The 20,150-nt window shown below is 48.5% G+C and overlaps 1 protein-coding gene across 23 annotated transcripts in view; it reads right to left on the bottom strand.

Annotated features, from left to right (window-relative positions):
• Positions 1-20,150, bottom strand: part of celf6 (CUGBP Elav-like family member 6) — a 157,638-nt gene that overhangs the window by 31,210 nt on the left and 106,278 nt on the right. For 17 of the 23 annotated variants that reach the window (XM_045214685.1, XM_045214690.1, XM_045214687.1 and 14 more), the window contains exons 4-5: positions 8,319-8,447; positions 1,758-1,837 (exon numbers count right to left, since the gene is read on the bottom strand). In XM_045214685.1, coding sequence (XP_045070620.1) covers positions 1,758-1,837; positions 8,319-8,447 — 209 coding nt within the window. The remainder of the gene's footprint in view (positions 1-1,757; positions 1,838-8,318; positions 8,448-20,150) is intronic. The other 6 variants (XM_045214688.1, XM_045214700.1, XM_045214706.1 and 3 more) reach the window with 2 other exon arrangements.

The following is a 20,150-nucleotide window of genomic DNA, read 5'->3' as shown; positions in this document are numbered from 1 at the left end:
TATGTGAATGTTTTATGTAAGAATGTATTATTTGAATGCTTTAGGAAGGGAAGCTATGCTGTCAATGTTCTATATACAGTATGTGTGAATACCCATTCTGTATACTGTATGAGTACTAGTACAGTGGGGAAAAAAAGTATTTAGTCAGCCACCAATTGTGCAAGTTCTCCCACTTAAAAAGATGAGAGAGGCCTGTAATTTTCATCATAGGTACACGTCAACTATGACAGACAAATTGAGAAATAAAAATCAAGAAAATCACATTGTAGGATTTTTAATGAATTTATTTGCAAATTATGGTGGAAAATAAGTATTTGGTCACCTACAAACAAGCAAGATCTTTGGCTCTCACAGACCTGTAACTTCTTCTTTAAGAGGCTCCTCTGTCCTCCACTTGTTACCTGTATTAATGGCACCTGTTTGAACTTATTATCAGTATAAAAAACACCTGTCCACAACCTCAAACAGTCACACTCCAAACTCCACTATGGCCAAGACCAAAGAGCTGTCAAAGGACACCAGAAACAAAATTGTAGACCTGCGCCAGGCTGGGAAGACTGCATCTGCAATAGGTAAGCACCTTGGTTTGAAGAAATCAACTGTGGGAGCAATTATTAGGAAATGGAAGACATACAAGACCACTGATAATCTCCCTCGATCTGGGGCTCCACGCAAGATCTCACCCCGTGGGGTCAAAATGATCACAAGAATGGTGAGCAAAAATCCCAGAACCACACGGGGGGACCTAGTGAATGACCTGCAGAGAGCTGGGACCAAAGTAACAAAGCCTACCATCAGTAACACACTACGCCGCCAGGGACTCAAATCCTGCAGTGCTAGAAGTGTCCCCCTGCTTAAACCAGTACATGTCCAGGCCCGTCTGAAGTTTGCTAGAGTGCATTTGGATGATCCAGAAGAGGATTGGGAGAATGTCATATGTCATAAGGTCAGATGAAACCAAAATAGAACTTGTCGTGTTTGGAGGACAAAGAATGCTGAGTTGCATCCAAAGAACACCATACCTACTGTGAAGCATGGGGGTGGAAACATCATGCTTTGGGGCTGTTTTTCTGCAAAGGGACCAGGACGACTGATCCGTGTAAAGGAAAGAATGAATGGGGCCATGTATCGTGAGATTTGAATGAAAACCTCCTTCCATCAGCAAGGGCATTGAAGATGAAACGTGGCTGGGTCTTTCAGCATGACAATGATCCCAAACACACCGCCCGGGGCAACGAAGGAGTGGCTTCGTAAGAAGCATTTCAAGGTCCTGGAGTGGCCTAGCCAGTCTCCAGATCTCAACCCCATAGAAAATCTTTGGAGGGGAGTTGAAAGTCCGTGTTGCTCAGCGACAGCCCCAAAACATCACTGCTCTAGAGGAGATCTGCATGGAGGAATGGGCCAAAATACCAGCAACAGTGTGTGAAAACCTTGTGAAGACTTACAGAAAATGTTTGACCTGAGTCATTGCCAACAAAGGGTATATAAGAAAGTATTGAGAAACTTTTGTTATTGACCAAATACTTATTTTCCACCATAATTTGTAAATAAATTCATAAAAAATCCTACAATGTGATTTTCTGGATTTTTTTTCCTCATTTTGTCTGTCATAGTTGACGTGTACCTATGATGAAAATTACAGGCCTCTCTCATCTTTTTAAGTGGGAGAACTTGCACAATTGGTGGCTGACTAAATACTTTTTTTCCCCACTGTATGTGTGTGTGTGTGTGCGTGTGTGTAATACGGTTATACTCACTGGCATGGTCTGTCCGCCGTGCAGGCTGTTGATGGCCGCCTGTGCTTCTGCGTGGCTGGAGAACTTGACAAAGGCACAGCCTGCACACACACGCACCCACACCGACAGACAGGGAGAGAGAGAGAGAGATGCAGCATCAGAGAGCTGGCCTTGAGTAAGGCAAAACAATCATTACCATTATTTTCATGTTATCTAGTTTGTTAATGTATTCTGCCATTTGTGTTTTCAGTGCATAACTCTGAATAAATCATTCTAATTGTAGTGAAGGCATTAGCTGCTTGTCCCTTGCCCATTCCTAATTCCACTCCTCTACGCCAGAGCACAGGAGCAACAGCATTTACTACCGAGCATTGTTTGTGATTATTAAGCTGTTTAATATTTACACATTGTGATATGTGTGCAGTCTATCATAAAAGAGATTATGATGACAAAGGCAGAGTATTATAATCTGCCTATCTGCCAGTATTTTTGCTTGTGTATAATTTTTTACTAAGGGCTTTGCTCAAGGGGCATTCAAATCATCTTAAATCTGTTGCCTGGTTTATGCAAAAATCTACAGGAACATGCAAAAAAACTGAAGGAAACATTCTTTGGGTTTTCAATTAATCAACTTATGATTTCGATCAACATAATATATTAAACAAGATTAACGTATAAAAATGTATGCCCATGGTCAAAAAGAAACACAAAAATATGTAGCTATTCCAAGGAATAAATTGTCTTAACATATTCTGATCGATCAGAATATACATGTTTATTGAGGGAGAGATAATAAAACAGAGAAAACTATGCAAAATGAAGAAAGTGTTGTACTGTTTAAAAGTGGTGTACTGTTTAAAAGTGTTGTGCTGTTTAAAAGTGTTCTACTGTATAAAAGTGTTGCACTGTTTAAAAGTGTTGTACTGTTTAAAAGTGTTGTACTGTTTAAAAGTGTTGTACTCTTTAAAAGCGTTGTACTCTTTAAAAGCGTTGTACTGTTTAAAAGCGTTGCACTGTTTAAAAGTGTTGCACTGTTTAAAAGTGTTGTACTGTTTAAAAGTGTTTCACTGTTTAAAAGCGTTGTACTATATTTAAAAGAGTTACACTGTTTAAAAGTGTTGTACTGTTTAAAAGTGTTGTACTTTATATTTAAATTAGCCTATATTGAACACTTTAAATTCCGTAGGTGCATTTTGCTGCAGGCTTCATCGCAGTCATACAGTGATGGAAAAAAGTATTTGATCTCCCTGCTGATTTTGTACATTTGTCCACTGACAAAAGACATGATCAGTCTATAATTTTAATGGTAGGTTTATTTGAACAGTGAGAGACAGAATAACAACAAAAAAATCCAGAAAAACGCATGTCAAAAATGTTTATAAATTGATTTGCATTTTAATGAGGGAAATAAGTATTTGACCCCTCTGCAAAACATGACTTAGTACTTGGTGGCAAAACCCTTGTTGGCAATCACAGAGGTCAGACGTTTCTTGTAGTTGGCCACCAGGTTTGCACACATCTCAGGAGGGATTTTGTCCCACTCCTCTTTGCAGATCTTCTCCAAGTCATTAAGGTTTCGAGGCTGACGTTTGGCAACTCGAACCTTCAGCTCCCTCCACAGATTCTCTATGGGATTAAGGTCTGGAGACTAGCTAGGCCACTCCAGGACCTTCATGTGCTTCTTCTTGAGCCACTCCTTTGTTGCCTTGGCCGTGTGTTTTGGGTCATTGTCATGCTGGAATACCCATCCACGACCCATTTTCAATGCCCTGGCTGAGGGAAGGAGGTTCTCACCCAAGATTTGACGGTACATGGCCCCGTCCATCGTCCCTTTGATGCGGTGAAGTTGTCCTGTCCCCTTAGCAGAAAAACACCCCCAGAGCATAATGTTTCCACCTCCATGTTTGACGGTGGGGATGGTGTTCTTGGAGTCATAGGCAGCATTCCTCCTCCACCACACACGGCGAGTTGAGTTGATGGCAAAGAGCTCGATTTTGGTCTCATCTGACCACAACACTTTCACCCAGTTCTCCTCTGAATCATTCAGATGTTCATTGGCAAACTTCAGATGGGCCTGTATATGTGCTTTCTTGAGCAGGGGGACCTTGCGGGCGCTGCAGGATTTCAGTCCTTCACGGCGTAGTGCGTTACCAATTGTTTTCTTGGTGACTATGGTCCCAGCTGCCTTGAGATCATTGACAAGATCCTCCTGTGTAGTTCTGGGCTGATTCCTCACCGTTCTCATGATCATTGCAACTCCACGAGGTGAGATCTTGCATGGAGCCCCAGGCGCAGGGAGATTGACAGTTCTTTTGTGTTTCTTCCATTTGCGAATAATCACACCAACTGTTGTCACCTTCTCACCAAGCTGCTTGGCGATGGTCTTGTAGCCCATTCCAGCCTTGTGTAGGTCTATAATCTTGTCACTGACATCCTTGGAGAGCTCTTTGGTCTTGGCCATGGTGGAGAGTTTTGAATCTGATTGATTGATTGCTTCTGTGGACAGGTGTCTTTTATATAGGTAACAAGCTGAGATTAGGAGCACTCCCTTTAAGAGTGTGCTCCTAATCTCAGCTTGTTACCTGTATAAAAGACACCTGGGAGCCAGAAATCTTTCTGATTGATACTTATTTCCCTCATTAAAATGCAAATCAATTTATAACATTTTTGACATGCGTTTTTCTGGATTTTCTTTGTTGTTATTCTGTCTCTCACTGTTCAAATAAACCTACCATTAAAATTATAGACTGATCATTTCTTTGTCAGTGGGCAAACGTACAAAATCAGCAGGGGATCAAATACTTTTTCCCTCACTGTATTATGCAAAACTCTTTATTCTAGTTTAGACTCCTTCTTATCCCTGTCTTCAGGAGGCAGCCCGTGTCTGGTTACTAGATAGGTAATTAACTAGATAGGTAATTAACTCATCTGGATTCATTTGGACCTTTCTTACCGGAGCAGGACCACCAGTGTGTAAGACAAACCTAGTTTTTCAAGCTTTTAAAAAACTGCTGATACCCGTTTAAAAAGCTTTCAACAATCCAATTAGATGTGTTTATATACATTTATTCATCATCAATTCCCCACAGGGGCACAGATGATTCATTTAAATTACAATGGCTGATAGCTACACCCAAGAGAAACACTGGCCAGACAGCCCAATTCGCTTACGCATTCTAAAAGAGCCATCCAGCATCCCTATGTAGACAAATGAATCATTTCCTCAACCAAATCAAATGTGACCATGGATGGAGTTACATACACTGGCTGCATATAAACTATTTCCCCCTGTCACCGTGGCAATCTGTGCTCCATCAACATGATCAATGTTGTATGTAGAAATGTGAAAATGGGAATCTAATGTAATATAACGTTTTCTAAACGTATATGAGAACTCTAATGACGGCTGCATGGGTTAGTTAGTATGTGTTCAGACCAGATGCTATATAAAGGCAGGAGACATGACATAAAAGGGGGTTGGTTGACAAGTCACAAAGGGCTTTGATTTCACTGCGGCCCCCTTGCTCTCCCTTCTCTGGCACTCCGCTCTGCTTTGGAAGCTAAAGGTCCCTTTTTCCTCCAACTGGAGCGAGGGTGGGAGGCAGCAGCCTGCTGGGGGAATGTTTGATTGCACGCCTCTATTTGAGGGAACAAAAGCGTTTAACCTTTGTAGTGGAAATAATAAGGGAGAGTTTGTTCTGGAAACTTAAAGGGCCCAGCTTTCGTTTCCAGGTCCTAGATGGCATACTGTTGGTTACCTCCCTCCCTCCCCAACATCCACCTAGCTAACAAGGCTGGCCCTGGCAGTGATTAAGCCCTGGTGTCCCGGCTCAGCTCAGCCCGACTGGAGGCATGGCAGACTGAGAATCGCTGTGCTCTGCAAACAACATGCATTTAAACATGTGGGGCTCTCAACGCCCCCCACTGACTGAGGCAGCGAACGTAGCGCCTTGTGTGTAGCCTTGCTTTCCCTGACCTAAAAAAAACCTGGATAGGTTTAGGGACCCGGAGCATGGAGTTCTCAAAATAATTGGAAGTGCAGCTAGACTCATAAATTATAGTGCACAGTCAGTCAAGGTTTTTGAATTTGATGGTTGAGAATAGGAAGAAAACAAAGAAAAAAAGATTGCATTACTTTCAAGCTAGCTGGAGGTTCTGTGCTGCCTTTTGAATTCCCTGGGAAAATAATATGTATGCATGAATTCCATCAGGCAGAATGGATGACATTTATAACACAACTTAATTATAGACCTAAAAGCCATCTCTCCGTTATTCCTGACAATTCCTCGCTCCATTCAACTCTGGCAGCAAGTGTTTCACTTTGAGAGTACTTTGAGCACAGCTGCCATACAGAGATGGATGTCAAACTTCTTGGCCTTTTTATTGGGTTGAAAGGACGCTGAAAGCTTCCGAGTGGCATACATTTACATCAACAGGGGACAAAGGCTACATAATGGAATAGATAGCACTGTCAATTTCAAGGTCTGTCTCATTTGACTTATGGGCACCATGTCTAGTGGCACTGTGGTTGCCAAAATTATTTGCTGCCACCGTCTCCTTAACGATGTCATGGGATTGTTGCACAACTGGCTCTGATAGGTGCAGTCAGTCAAACCCTTCTCTCAGTCACCTGGGTGCCAAACAACTGGGAATGTCTGTAAGTAACAGACAACACCTATGCCTATGGTACACAACTACAGATCTTAGCACTACAATGAGAGAGATATAAAGCAAGATCAAGAAAAGAGCTGGAGATGAAACTGGTGATGAGAAGGGGGCTACTAGTATAGAGAGAAGAGAGGAGAGCTACAGTGGCTGGCAAACAAGTGAAAGAGAGAAGGAGTGAACGAGGGAGCACACTAGTTCCCGTCTGACCCAGCAGGAGCACACAGCACTGGGCTTACTTCATTTTGTGGGCTGTCAATCAGAGCCAGGCAGGCAGCGGGAGCGGCCCGGGGAGAGGGAGCAAGGAGCAGGCCTTTGGGCAACGCAGAGCAATAGAGCCCGGATCAACAGAGAGAGGAACAGATGTACACACCATAGGCACATGGCTCAATATAACCAGCCTTTCTCTTTAATGTACTTGGAAGCTGCACATTATCAAACCTCTCACCTTCCCACATTTCTATTTCACACATTCATCCATTTAATATAGGAGGATTAATCACAGGCAATAGAAAGAGAGAGAGAGAGAGAGAGAGAGAGAGAGAGAGAGAGAGAGAGAGAGAGAGAGAGAGAGAGAGAGAGAGAGAGAGAGAGAGAGAGAGAGAGGGAGGGAGAGAGAGAGAGAGAGAGAGAGAGGGAGGAGAGTGAGTGAGAGAGAGTGAGTGAGAGAGAGTGAGAGAGAGAGAGAGAGAGAGAGGGAGGAGGGGGGAGAGGAGGAGGAGAGGGAGGGAGGGAGGGAGGGATAGAGGTGAGTGGGAGAGAGCGAGTGCACCCCAACGCTTGTTGCTTATCAGAGGAAATAACATGGCTTGTGGTCTATGAGACAGACCCATCAAAGGATAGGAGGAAGACAGACTGCTGGCTAAGAACAATCCTTGAATCAAACATCCATAGCCATCTTTCACTTCGTTATGATTCAATGGACTTCATAGCGGCTGGGCTGTTGTTGTGTTTTGGTGAATACTGCTCTACTGTTATTGTTGTGAGTGCTAAAAGCCAGGGACAGACTGATTTATTTACAGTAGGACATTATCGTCCACAAATGTCTCTAGGGAGGGATGACAGGGATGTGGGAAACAAACATAATTACACCCCTCCGCCTTTCTGATAACAGGAAGAGGAGGAGGAAGGGAGTTGGAGGGAAGAGGAGGAGGTGTTCGCAATGTGTTTGTCGAGTACGAGCCTAGGGACAGTGAATGGTGTGAGGAATGGGGCCTACAAAGGGAGAGCTGGAGAAGGAGGGAGTGAAGAGAGAGAGGTGTGGAGAGAAAAGATAGATAGGTGAGAGGAAGGAGGTGTGATGCTGTATGTGTAGGGGAGGTATAAGGAGAAGGCGAGAGAAAGAAGTTAACAGGACGGGATATACAGAACAGTCAGGGGAAGGCATGGCCAGAGGAGAAGAGGAGGGTGAGCAGGGTGAGCTATTGAGTGGATGAGAGTGGGAAGGAGACAGGTGAAGTGAGGGAATAGAGGAGAGAGAGAGGGAGGAGGAGAAGGAGAGAGAGTAGAGATAGAGAGGGATACATGGGGGAGTAGAGAGGGAGAGAGAGTGTGTGAGAGAGAGAGAAAGAGAGGGGGAGAAAGAGGGGAATAGAGAGGGAGAGAGAGTGTGTGAGAGAGAGAGAAAGAGAGGAGGAGAAAGAGGGGAATAGAGAGGGAGAGAGAGTGTGTGAGAGAGAGAGAAAGAGAGGAGGAGAAAGAGGGGAATAGAGATGGAGAGAGAGTGTGTGAGAGAGAGAGAAAGAGAGGAGGAGAAAGAGGGGAATAGAGATGGAGAGAGAGTGTGTGAGAGATAGAGAAAGAGAGGGGGAGAAAGAGGGGAGTAGAGAGCGAGAGACAGCGGGAAGGAGACAATTAAGAAGAGAGAATGGGAGTAGAGAGGCAAAGAGGAAGTGAGGTGTGTGGGCAGGCGCTGACCCTTACTGGCCCCATCAGGCCCTCTCAGGACGGTGCACTCCTCGATCTGGCCGAAGGTCTCAAAGAGCCGCCGAACGTCCTCCTCGCTCTGCTGCTTCCCAAGCATCCCCACAAACAGCTTCCTGTCTTCTGGAGGGAAACCGAGGGAGAGGAGGAGAGGAGGGAAAGAAAGAGGGAGAGAGAACACAAACAAATGCTACAGCTGATGGCACCGTTCTGCTGAGTCTGTGACGATCACCTCAGCAGGAAACTCAAAACACTTCCCTTTCATCATCAGGCACACTGGTGTGTTCTGCTGTTGTTGTTGTTGTTGTTGTTGTTGTTGTTGTTGTTGTGTGGTTTCCCTGGGAGGAAGACATTTTCCTGTCTCCACTGAGTTATTCTAGTAGATAGAGCTGCCTGCAGTGTCAGGGTAATGTTTGATACAGATGTTGTGAGGAGCGCTGTTACTGTCAAGCATCAGTAAGACATGAAGATAAGAGCTCCAGTATGGCGTAGTAGTGTATATAGTATACAGTGTATAGTGTTGCCTGGGTTGTGTGTTGTACAGCTGTAGCCTGTGTTGACCTATACCCTCCCCTCCCTCGCCCACTTTGACACGGCTAGTCCCTCTGGCCAGACGGGGGCGCTGTGACTACGATGTACAGCTTCTATACCTCCAGATCTGGCCAGTCAGAAGGGAGGATTTTTCTAATTAATCTCCCCTGGCATTAGACAGAACATTCATCTTCTTTACCTTCTTCTACATTATGCATTTCCTATTCGACTGTGTTGTGGAATGGAATGGCTACTAGCAAGAACCCATCCCCAGAACTGATGGAACGTGGCAGGGAGAGGAAGAGGAGTTTATTGGAAATGACACTGTTGATCTTCAGCGTGAGTCATTTGACTGCGTCGGGGAGGGAAGCGGTGGGGGAAGGCGAGGGGCAAGAGCATCACCTGGACCTGGACAGATGTGACACCTCCTGTACCTGCCAGGTACCATTAGACACAGCTGTTCTAAAAATAAAGCTACGGGAACATCAGATCCTGTTACATTCCTGTAAAGTTCAAATGAGACACGTGCCTGGCTGCTCCCCGCTTCAACACACAAATGAGCACATGCATAATCAGTATGCCCTGCCTGCCTGCCTGACGGTGTGCCACTCTTACTATGGCTGGAGGTGTCAGAGCTTCATCTTCAAGTGGAATCCCTCTTGCTAATCACGATCAAGCTCATCTGGTCACGCCTCACACGGACCCAGCCATACACTGACCCATCCTCACACGGACCCAGCCTCACACGGACCCAGCCTCACACTGACCCATCCTCACATGGACCCAGCCTCACACTGACCCAAGCTCACACGGACCCAGCCTCACACTGACCCAGCCATACACTGACCCATCCTCACACGGACCCAGCCATACACTGACCCATCCTCACACAGACCCAGCCTCACACTGACCCAGCCATACACTGACCCATCCTCACACAGACCTCCAGCCTACAGTCACATTACTGGCCCCCAAACCCACACCTGGCACCCATGCTCCACTGAGCTACATCCTGCCAGCCATTCCCTCCCCACCCTGGACGACACTGGCCACGCGCCGCCCATGACTCCTACAGCCTGCCAGGACTCTTCCACACTGATCCAGTCCTTACCACTGCACCACTCAGGACCCAGCCTCACACTGACCCAGCCATACACTGACCCATCCTCACACTGACCCATCCTCACACTGACCCAGACTCACACTGACCCAGCCATACACTGACCCAGACTCACACTGACCCAGCCATACACTGACCCATCCTCACACTGACCCAGCCATACACTGACCCATCCTCACACTGACCCATCCTCACACGGACCCAGCCATACACTGACCCATCCTCACACTGACCCATCCTCACACGGACCCAGCCTCACACTGACCCAGCCATACACTGACCCATCCTCACACTGACCCAGACTCACACTGACCCAGCCATACACTGACCCATCCTCACACTGACCCAGCCTCACACTGACCCAGCCATACACTGACCCAGCCTCACACTGACCCAGCCATACACTGACCCAGCCTCACACAGACCCAGACTCACACTGACCCAGCCTCACACTGACCCAGCCTCACACTGACCCAGCCATACACTGACCCAGCCATACACTGACCCATCCTCACACGGACCCAGCCTTACACTGACCCAGCCTCACACTGACCCAGCCATACACTGACCCAGCCTCACACGGACCCAGGCTCACACGGACCCAGCCTCACACTGACCCAGCCTCACACTGACCCAGCCTCACACTGATCCAGCCATACACTGACCCATCCTCACACGGACCCAGCCTCACACTGACCCAGCCATCACACTGACCCATCCTCACACGGACCCAGCCTCACACTGACCCAGCCATACACTGACCCAGCCTCACACGGACCCAGCCTCACACTGACCCAGCCTCACACTGACCCAGCCTCACACTGACCCAGTCTCACACTGACACAGCCATACACTGACCCTCACACTGACCCAGCCATACACAAACCTCAAACGTCACGACCACGGCCCCAGCCTCTCACTCCTAGATGGCCATCTGCTGTAATAACTGGCCTCACACATTCTCCTGCTCCTACATCTACAGTAGCCAAGCCTCACACGTCACCAACACACCCAGCAGCCATCTCTCTACTCATTAAAGCTCCTCTATCTGCCCTTGGCCTGATAGGCCTGAGGAGAACAGCGTAGGGACTGGCTGGATGGGGACTAGACCATGAGAGGACAGGATATGGGTCTCAGTTGGGATGCATTCACAGCTTTTAGCTCTCAGAACAGTCCAGGACAGGTGTTTGTCTGGAATGAGTCAGAGCTTCCCAGATGAGACAAGAGGTGAGACTTGAGTGGCTCCCAGAACACACCTGACTCCATTAGGATTGTCTCTCTCTTCTCTCTCTCTCTCTCTCTGTCATCAGACGTTTCATTGGGGTGTCACTATCAGGCCTTAATGGTAGAAGTGCACTTTTGCAGGCCTCCTGTGGCGTCTTAATGTTTTGGGACAAAGACTAATTTCCAACTGGGGCCTGAGGAGGTCTAATGATAGCTTTACAAGGCTAATTAACTAGCCATGAGCGAGGTAATGAACTTTTCAAACATGCAAACTGATGAAATAAATGACACCCAGTGAAAGCGTTAAAGGAGAGTGAGAGCTCTTCTGAGCCCTCCTCTGGGAGGGAGGAACGGCCAGAGTGAGAAGATTGAATTTGGAGCCGATATCTTTTCATTACCTGACCTAAGCACTCTTCTCCTCTCCTCTTGCCGAGCCTGCCGGCCCACCGCACTGAACATGGTGGCCAGAGTATGAATTGCTATTAATTAATCAATTTTGCACCTGTCTCCAAAGCAGCACGTTATTGGTTCTGCAAGGTTTCTCTACTCCTATGGCCACTCGGAGGCTTTTAAAGTGCATTTGTGATTATGAATAAATAACCATTGATGCTCACTACTCTGCATAACAAGATGTCTAGCCTCCAGAACAGCCTGAGAGAGTTCTTCATAAAAGTGTGTGTGGAGGGGGAAAATCAATGAGTATACAGTTAAAGTACAACCCTGCATTTACATCCAGACTAAAGTGAATGCTTTACTATGCAGAACACTTAGGATTTAACTGACGTGGCAGGGCTACATGAGCTGACTGTCTGTATGACCCCTCTCCTCCATACTTATCTCTCACAGAGAGATCCTAGCCCCTTTTACCCCTGTCTGTAAATGAGCCCTGATAGAACAGGAGCCCTGCTATAACAGGTGATCTGTACTGTGAATAAGGCTCCACTCAGCACCCACCATGTAATCGGCATGGTCCTTCCTCCCCACTGCTTTACATGAAACAAAAGTGTCTGCATGAGAAACAGAGAAAGAGAGAGGGAGAGAGAATGATAGCTAAGTTTGTGTGCTACAGTGTCCAACTGACCGCACACACACACACGCGTACACACACGCGCATACACACACACACACACACACACACACACACACACACACACACACACACACACACACACACACACTATCCTCCACTCGTCTCTCTCTCTGCAGCTGTTCATTTCTTGACTGAAGGTAGGTGTAATTGTGTGGGAAATAGGGCTGTGTCAGTCTCCAGCCATGTCCAAACTGAGATGGCATGTGGACGGCCCCATTTTATGAATGCAAATAAAAGAGAAGATCAAAGTTATCAAAACACAACTGACATCTGACAATTGCTTGTCTCAGGAAGCCTTTTCATTTCAGCGCCCGGTGTATTAAAAATGAATGGATTTTGCACAGATGCCATATGCTGTCAAGATTGATGCTTCTCTCTCTGGATTAAAGTGCTACTTTTGTTGTAGGCTGCAATGTGTATGGCTTGGTATTTTCTTCCCCTCTCTCTCTCTCTCTCTCTCTCTCTCTCTCTCTCTCTCTCTCTCTCTCTCTCTCTCTCTCTCTCTCTCTCTCTCTCTCTCACTCACTCACTCTCTTTCTCTCACAGGGTGGGGAATGAGTTGTTGAGAAACCTACTTAGCTAAAGGTTTTCCTTCTGGTTGCAAGTAAATGCCGCCCTTAGAAACAATTAGTCTCATGCTAGACTAAGGTGTCAGTGGTTGACATGTTTTTTTAATGACGCCTCATTGCCATATCACTTAAAGCGTGCTGCTCGCGTGGAGCGTATGTGAGTGCTGTGCTCTGAAAGCACGGACAGCTGCACCCAACAATAAAAGATTCCTGCTAGGCCTCTGGGTGCATTTCAAACGCACAGTAATGTTTCAGGCAAACACATCAGATGGGTTATGGTGCTGATGGGCACACGGCTGCTGCCTGGAAGGCTCTGCCATGGTGGGATCAGGCCCCGCTCTATAGCCCCCAGCCCCAACCCTGCTCCTCAGCCCTATACCCCAGCTCTATATAAAGCCCCCAGCTCCAGCTCCAGCCTGGCCTGCTGTAATGCTGATGAAGATACATCTGACTGGCCTTGCTTCTGAGCAGACCCATAGTCTCTTTACTGATAGGCCTAATCTGATATATGCCAGATGATTATTCAACATAGTGAGGCGGTAAATAGAATCATCAGAAGGGAAGGAATATTCAAATTGTCACTGTATCAGGCATGATGATAGGATCTAGGCCTCCTGCTTGTAAATGCATTACTCATACTGCAAGAGCTGTCACTTTCATTTACTGAGAAGCACGAGGAAGGCCTTAGACCCTTCGGTGCGACTTTCAAAAACGATCACAGAACAACAGAAGAAATTTGGAGAAATTGCCTCTTCCAATTTCTGTCCAAATATTTCAACTTCATCTATTTTTTCTAATACAATTTGGGTGTATGTTCTCTCGTGGCATGGCCCTATCATACAGCCGCTGTAACAAAGCAATTTAATTTAATGCCCAGCCAACCTTGAGCTATTACGTAGTGTTCCCTGCACCTCTGACAAACTGGGTGTTTGCCGCCCTGCCGGGGCTAATGCTGACTTTTCAGAGTTTTCCACGTTTCTTGTCCAGAGGCGGAGCGAGATGTTTTGGCATAATTTGCATGTAAAGTGGAGCACGGTCCTCAGTGGGCGTTGAGGTGCCTCCAGACCCTTCCCAGCAGTCTGGCAGCCTGCTGCAGCAGCCACACATCAGTCCTCACTCTTCCCTATCTGCTGGGCGGGGCATGACAGCACAGCGCACAAGAGCTTGAGGTCCTGTCAATCTCTCACCTCCCAGACTGGGTGTCGTCCTTCAGAGACACGCGCTGAGACGAGGAAGCGGCGAGGCAAGGACGAACACAGAGCAAAAAAAAGAATGGCTTCCTCAGGATGCCGTAGGGCAGAGTGCAACCCAGACAGAAACTACGGACCTTGATACAAGCTCTAGTCAAACAGCAACTATGTAAAGATACGGAAAGACTCTAATGCTACATTATCAGGTAGACGCATACAGAATAGTGGGACTCTAATGCTACATTATTAGGAAGAACATTCAGAATGGTGGGACTCTAATGCTACATTATCAGGAGGATGGATACATAATGGTGGGACTCTAATGCTACATTATCAGGTAGACGCATACAGAATGGTGGGACTCTAACGCTACATTATCAGGTAGACAAATACAGAATGGTGGGACTCTAACGCTCCATTATCAGGTAGACGTGTACAGAATAGTAAGACTCTAATGGTACATTATCAGGCAGACACATACCTAATGGTGGGACTCTAATGCCACATTAGCTTGGTCATTATTTAGGAAAAGGACAAATTGAAGGGAGAGATAAGCAAAGAGGCAAATATAGACAGAGAGGGAGACTTTTAGCTCTCCGTCGGTCTGGTGTGTTTCCTCTCTTACAAAAGAAGAACATACACTGTAGTGCAGTGTTTCCCAGCTCCAGTCATCCAGTACCCCCAACAGATACATTTCTGTTGTAGGACCATCACACCTGATTTAACTTGTCAACTAATCATCAAGCCCTCAATGAGTTGAATCAGGTGAGTTTGTCTGGGGCTACAACCAAAATGTGTGCTGTTGGGGGTACTGGAGGACTGGAGTTGGTAAACGCTGCTGTAGAGAAAGCATGGAGAGTGGACTTGAAGGTCAATGCGGACAGAAGTGCTTGTGAATTAAAGAAGCATAATGAGAGAATAAGAGGGAGGCACTCTGTCTTCTCCTAGTTAGTAAAGGGAGGGAGAGATGGTGCTTGATACTGATCCACCATCCTTGTCCTCATCAGCATGGTCTCTCTCCCTTCTACTATGGTAGCCGTGGCTGGATGGCTACAGGAGGAGTGGAACCTGCAGCCCGCAGATTGTGTTTACATAATGGCCATCTCCAATCATAGATAATCTGGCTTCATTTTTTCTTCACAGATACAGCGGCAGACAAGGTCAGGGGGAAGAGATTCATCGATGGAGAGGAGTTGATAAGGAAGGGGTGCCTCCCAAATGATTTAGTGCTGAGATTCGCTCAGCTACCCCCATCACCCTCCGTTAGCTCCCTCATCCTGCTGACCCCAGCTCTCCGTCTCCTTCACTCCCTCCATTTCTGTCTGGGCCTCGCTCTGTAGCCCTCTCTCTCTCTCTCTATCACTAGCTCTATCTCTCCCCTCTCTATCCACTTCCCTGTTTGGATTGAGGCAAATTGCTTGGGTTTAAAGTGGAGATATGAGACACTTTCTATTCAAGCACTGTCCACATAGCAGAAGAGAAGAGGCACCTGCTTCAATTGTCTCGACATATCTCCCAATTGAAATCATGACTTGATCAAGTTAGAAATAAAGGCTGGGTTGAAGCACAACAGATAAAGACTTTGGAGGGAGAGGAGAGGAGTGGAGAGGGGTGCTGGTTGACTCAGAGCAGCAAAGTGCCAATAGACTTAAAGTCTAAAAAGCCTCCTCCCATCCCATCCTCCTATTCTGTTTCATAATGCAAAGGAGAAATAAATAACCCATGAGTCATTCTAATAGACAGCCCAGAGAATTAGTTTTCCTATCCACAATGTGCCAATAGATCTGCAGGATTATGCGTCGTCTGGTCCCACAGTCATTTCCTGTGCTGAACCTTTACTAGCGCTCCTGACACATCTCTATCCCTGGAGAGAGGACAGCTCTCTGGGGGAGGAGGGGAGGTAGGGAGGAGGGAGAGGGAGGTGTACGAGCGTCTCTAAACCCACTAATGGGCCGTAATGCCTGCAGAAGCACGTAACCGAGACACCTTTGCGACTCCTCATGACAGATAATTGCTGATGTCTTGTACGTGATAAATGTGTCTCCATTCCATGGGGGCAGAAGTCTCGGCGCAGGCGCTGGTCCCACTGCTAACCAATCTACAGCTAGGGCCCTGGTGGGAATACTGTCTACCTGGCTGGGCTGGCCTCACTCTATCTGCTCTGACTGAGACACACACACATGCATGCACGCGCATGTGCACACACACACACACACACACACACACACACACACACACCCACACACACAGACACACACAACACAACAGAGAGAGAGGGAGAGATTAATCCCTCTCCTACCCAGGGCTGTCTGTTTTCCTTTAAGTCGAGGCCTTCAAAGTAAATCTAATTTCATTGTCAGCCGAGGCTATGCTTTATTTGCCTGCCCTGTCTGATGACTTCCTGTTGCCATTAACGCTCAATATCTCTGTTGGGTCCTGGCCTGTTGTCGTGCTCGCATTTCATTCAGCGCCAAGCTGTGTCCTATACACTGTCTGTCCTCCACAACACAAAGTTCTGTCACGCCCTGACTCTGGGGACTCTTATTTGTTGAGTCAGGGTGTGATTTTCTATGTTGTGTTGTTCTATGTTATAGGTTCTAGTATGGGTATTTCTATGTTGGCCGGTGTGGTTCCCAATCAGAGGCAGCTGTCGCTCGTTGTCTCTGATTGGGGACCATACTTAGGCAGCCTATTGGCTCTAGTGGGTTGTGGGATCTTGTTCTGTATAAGGTTTGTCGTGTTACCTTAGGACTTCACGTGTCGTTAGTTTATTGTTTTGTCGTGTGTTTATTCGTGTAAATAAACATGTTTGCATATCACGCTGCGCCTTGGTCTGACCCGTCCTTCAACGAACGTGACAGAAGATCCCACCAAACGAGGACCAAGCAGCGTGCCCAGGCGGAGCGAAGGGCCATGTCACAGGTGGGCAAGTTGTGGTCATGGGAAGAGATATTTGCGGTGAAAGGACCATGGGCTAAGGTAGATGCCCAGGCAGGAGAGGAGCAACGGCAACACGGAGGAGGCCGGTCAAGGAGGAAGCCCGAGAGGCAGCCCCAATAAAATGTTGGGGGGGCACACGGGGTGGTTGGCGGAGCCTAGGGTTAGAGCAGAGCCAACTCCCCGTACTCACGCGAGAAGGCGTATGACTGGGCAAGCTCCGTGTTATGCGGAGCTACGTACTGTGTCGCCAGTGCGCCGGCACAGTCCTGTACGTCCTGTGCTTGCACCACGCACGTGCCGTGCGAAGAAGGGCATCCAACCAGGACCGGGTGTGCCGGCTCAACGCTCCTGGTCTCCAGTACGCCTCCTCGGTCCCGCATATCCTGCGCCAGTTCTACGAGCTGTACCGCCAGTACGCGTGCACAGCCCAGTGCGTCCTGTGCCAGCGCCCTGCACGTGTAGTGCGAAAGTGGGTAGCCAGCCAGGACAGGTTGTGCCAGCTCTCCGCTCCAGACCTCCAGTCCGCCTTCGCAGTCCGGTCCGGCCCGTTCCTGCTCCTCGCACCAAGCCAGTGGTGCGCGTCGCCAGCCCGGCCCGGCCCGTTCCTGCTCCTCGCACCAAGCCAGTGGTGCGCGTCGCCAGTCCGGCCCGGCCTGTTCCTGCCCCTCGCACCAAGCCAGTGGTGCGCGTCGCCAGCCCGGCCTGTTCCTGCTCCTCACACCAAGCCAGTGGTGCGCGTCGCCAGCCCGGCCCGGCCTGTTCCTGCCCCTCGCACCAAGCCAGGGGTGCGCGTCGCCAGCCCGGCCCGGCCTGTTCCTGCACCTCGCACCAAGCCAGTGGTGCGCGTCGCCAGCCCGGCCCGGCCTGTTCCTGCTCCTCGCACCAAGCCAGTGGTGCGCGTCGCCAGCCCGGCCCGGCCTGCTTCTCGCACCAAGCCAGTGGTGCGTGTCGCCAGTCCGGCCCGGCCTGTTCCTGCTCCTCGCACTAAGCCAGTGGTGCATGTTCCTAGTCCGGTTCGGCCTGTGCCTGCTCCGCGCACCAGACCAGTGGTGAGTGTGTCCAGTCCGGCACGGCCCGTGCCCGTTCCACCGGTGCCTGGTCCGGCACCAGTCAGCAGCTCCAGTCCGGAGCCAGAGCAGTCCGCTCCACCGGTGCCTGATCCAGCTCCGGTCAGCTGCTCCACTCCGGAACCAGAGCAGTCCACTCCACCGGGGTCAAGTCCAGCTCCGGTCAGCGGCTCCACTCCGGAGCCAGAGCAGTCCGCTCCACCGGTGCCTGATCCAGCTCCGGTCAGCGGCTCCACTCCGGAGCCAGAGCAGTCCGCTCCACCGGGGTCTAGTCCAGATCCGGTCAGCGGCTCAAGTCCGGAGCCTGAGCAGTCCGCTCCACCGGTGCCCGGTCCAGCTCCGGTCAGCGGCTCCAGTCCAGACCCAGACGTCAGCCCCTCTCCAGGTTCGGGGTCTCCCACACCAGGGTCCAGACAGGGCTTGGAGTATAGTGGGAGGAAGGAGAGGGGAAGCAGCGCGCCGAGGTCCAGACCAGACCAGGGGCGCAACAGGGAGGCGGAGAATTGGTGGTTGTCACGCCCGGAGCCGGAATGCCCACCCGGCCCCTACCCTGTTAAGTAAAGGTTGTGCGGTCGGAGTCCACACCTTTGGGGGGGTACTGTCACGCCCTGACTTCAAAGTAAATCTAATTTCATTGTCAGCCGAGGCTATGCTTTATTTGCCTGCCCTGTCTGATGACTTCCTGTTGCCATTAACGCTCAATATCTCTGTTGGGTCCTGGCCTGTTGTCGTGCTCGCATTTCATTCAGCGCCAAGCTGTGTCCTATACACTGTCTGTCCTCCCCAACACAAAGTTCTGTCACGCCCTGACTCTGGGGACTCTTATTTGTTGAGTCAGGGTGTGATTTTCTATGTTGTGTTGTTCTATGTTATAGGTTCTAGTATGGGTATTTCTATGTTGGCCGGTGTGGTTCCCAATCAGAGGCAGCTGTCGCTCGTTGTCTCTGATTGGGGACCATACTTAGGCAGCCTATTGGCTCTAGTGGGTTGTGGGATCTTGTTCTGTATAAGGTTTGTTGTGTTACCTTAGGACTTCACGTGTCGTTAGTTTATTGTTTTGTCGTGTGTTTATTCGTGTAAATAAACATGTTTGCATATCACGCTGCGCCTTGGTCTGACCCGTCCTTCAACGAACGTGACATGTTCTGACTAGCTAGAGAACAGAACTGTGCTGGCTGGCGTAGAGAGCCCTCTGTATTTCATTCACTCTGTCTGTATTTTTCCTCTTTCTCCCCCTCTCCTCCTCTCCGGCTAGAGAAAGAGTAGTAATTGATATCGTGGCCCATCCATCCTCCCTTCCTTAAACCAGAGATCCAATTTATCTCCGTGAAAATGCCGATTGGCTCCCGCCCAGGTCTTGTCCGTCAGACTTTGCCTGTTTTTAGATGGTCGTTAATTAAAGTGGCGCCGTGACAAAAATACGATCTAAATGGGGGAGTGAATGTGTGGCTGGGAACAGGGAAATGGGCTGGCTGATTCACACATCTTGACCACGTAAATCACCAACTGGCTCAGTCTGGGTCTAATCTTACCCTGGCTGGCTGTGGTGTAAATCAGAAGGCTGGGATACACATAATGCATCTAACCCACACAATGTAGATGCACACTGGGTCAATTAGATGTAATTATGCCACATGTAAATCTGTAACTGGCTTAATCTGCATTAACCCCGATAATGTTACAAATGGCTTTGGAATGATCTAGTCAATCACGCTGTCATTCTGGCTAGGGCCAGGCTGGCGGGTGGCTCTTCAGCTCTGTGTAAAAACCTTCAAACCTGCAGTGTTTTGTGATTTGGTGCATGTCAAAGTCCTAAACCCAAAATCACTGATCTTTTATTAACATGTCTGACTACTAACTATACTCTCTCCTCTGTCCATCTTATATGTTGTCAAAATAATACACCTGAATTGTACGATTTACCACGCAGTACGAAGTGGATGGGTTTAACTGTCCTGGTGTTGACTGATAAAGCCTATACAGGATCTCTGAAGTGTGGCTGTGTGGGGGTGAGGAGAGGGGAAGAGGAAGGATATGGAGGTGCATGGATAGGGGGGTTGACTCCCAGTGTCTCTCATCTGTAACCAGGCTGAGC

Source organism: Coregonus clupeaformis, unplaced genomic scaffold (assembly GCF_020615455.1).
Source record: "Coregonus clupeaformis isolate EN_2021a unplaced genomic scaffold, ASM2061545v1 scaf0296, whole genome shotgun sequence".
Taxonomy (NCBI): domain Eukaryota; kingdom Metazoa; phylum Chordata; class Actinopteri; order Salmoniformes; family Salmonidae; genus Coregonus; species Coregonus clupeaformis.
This window is presented reverse-complemented; position numbering and strand designations above follow the sequence as displayed.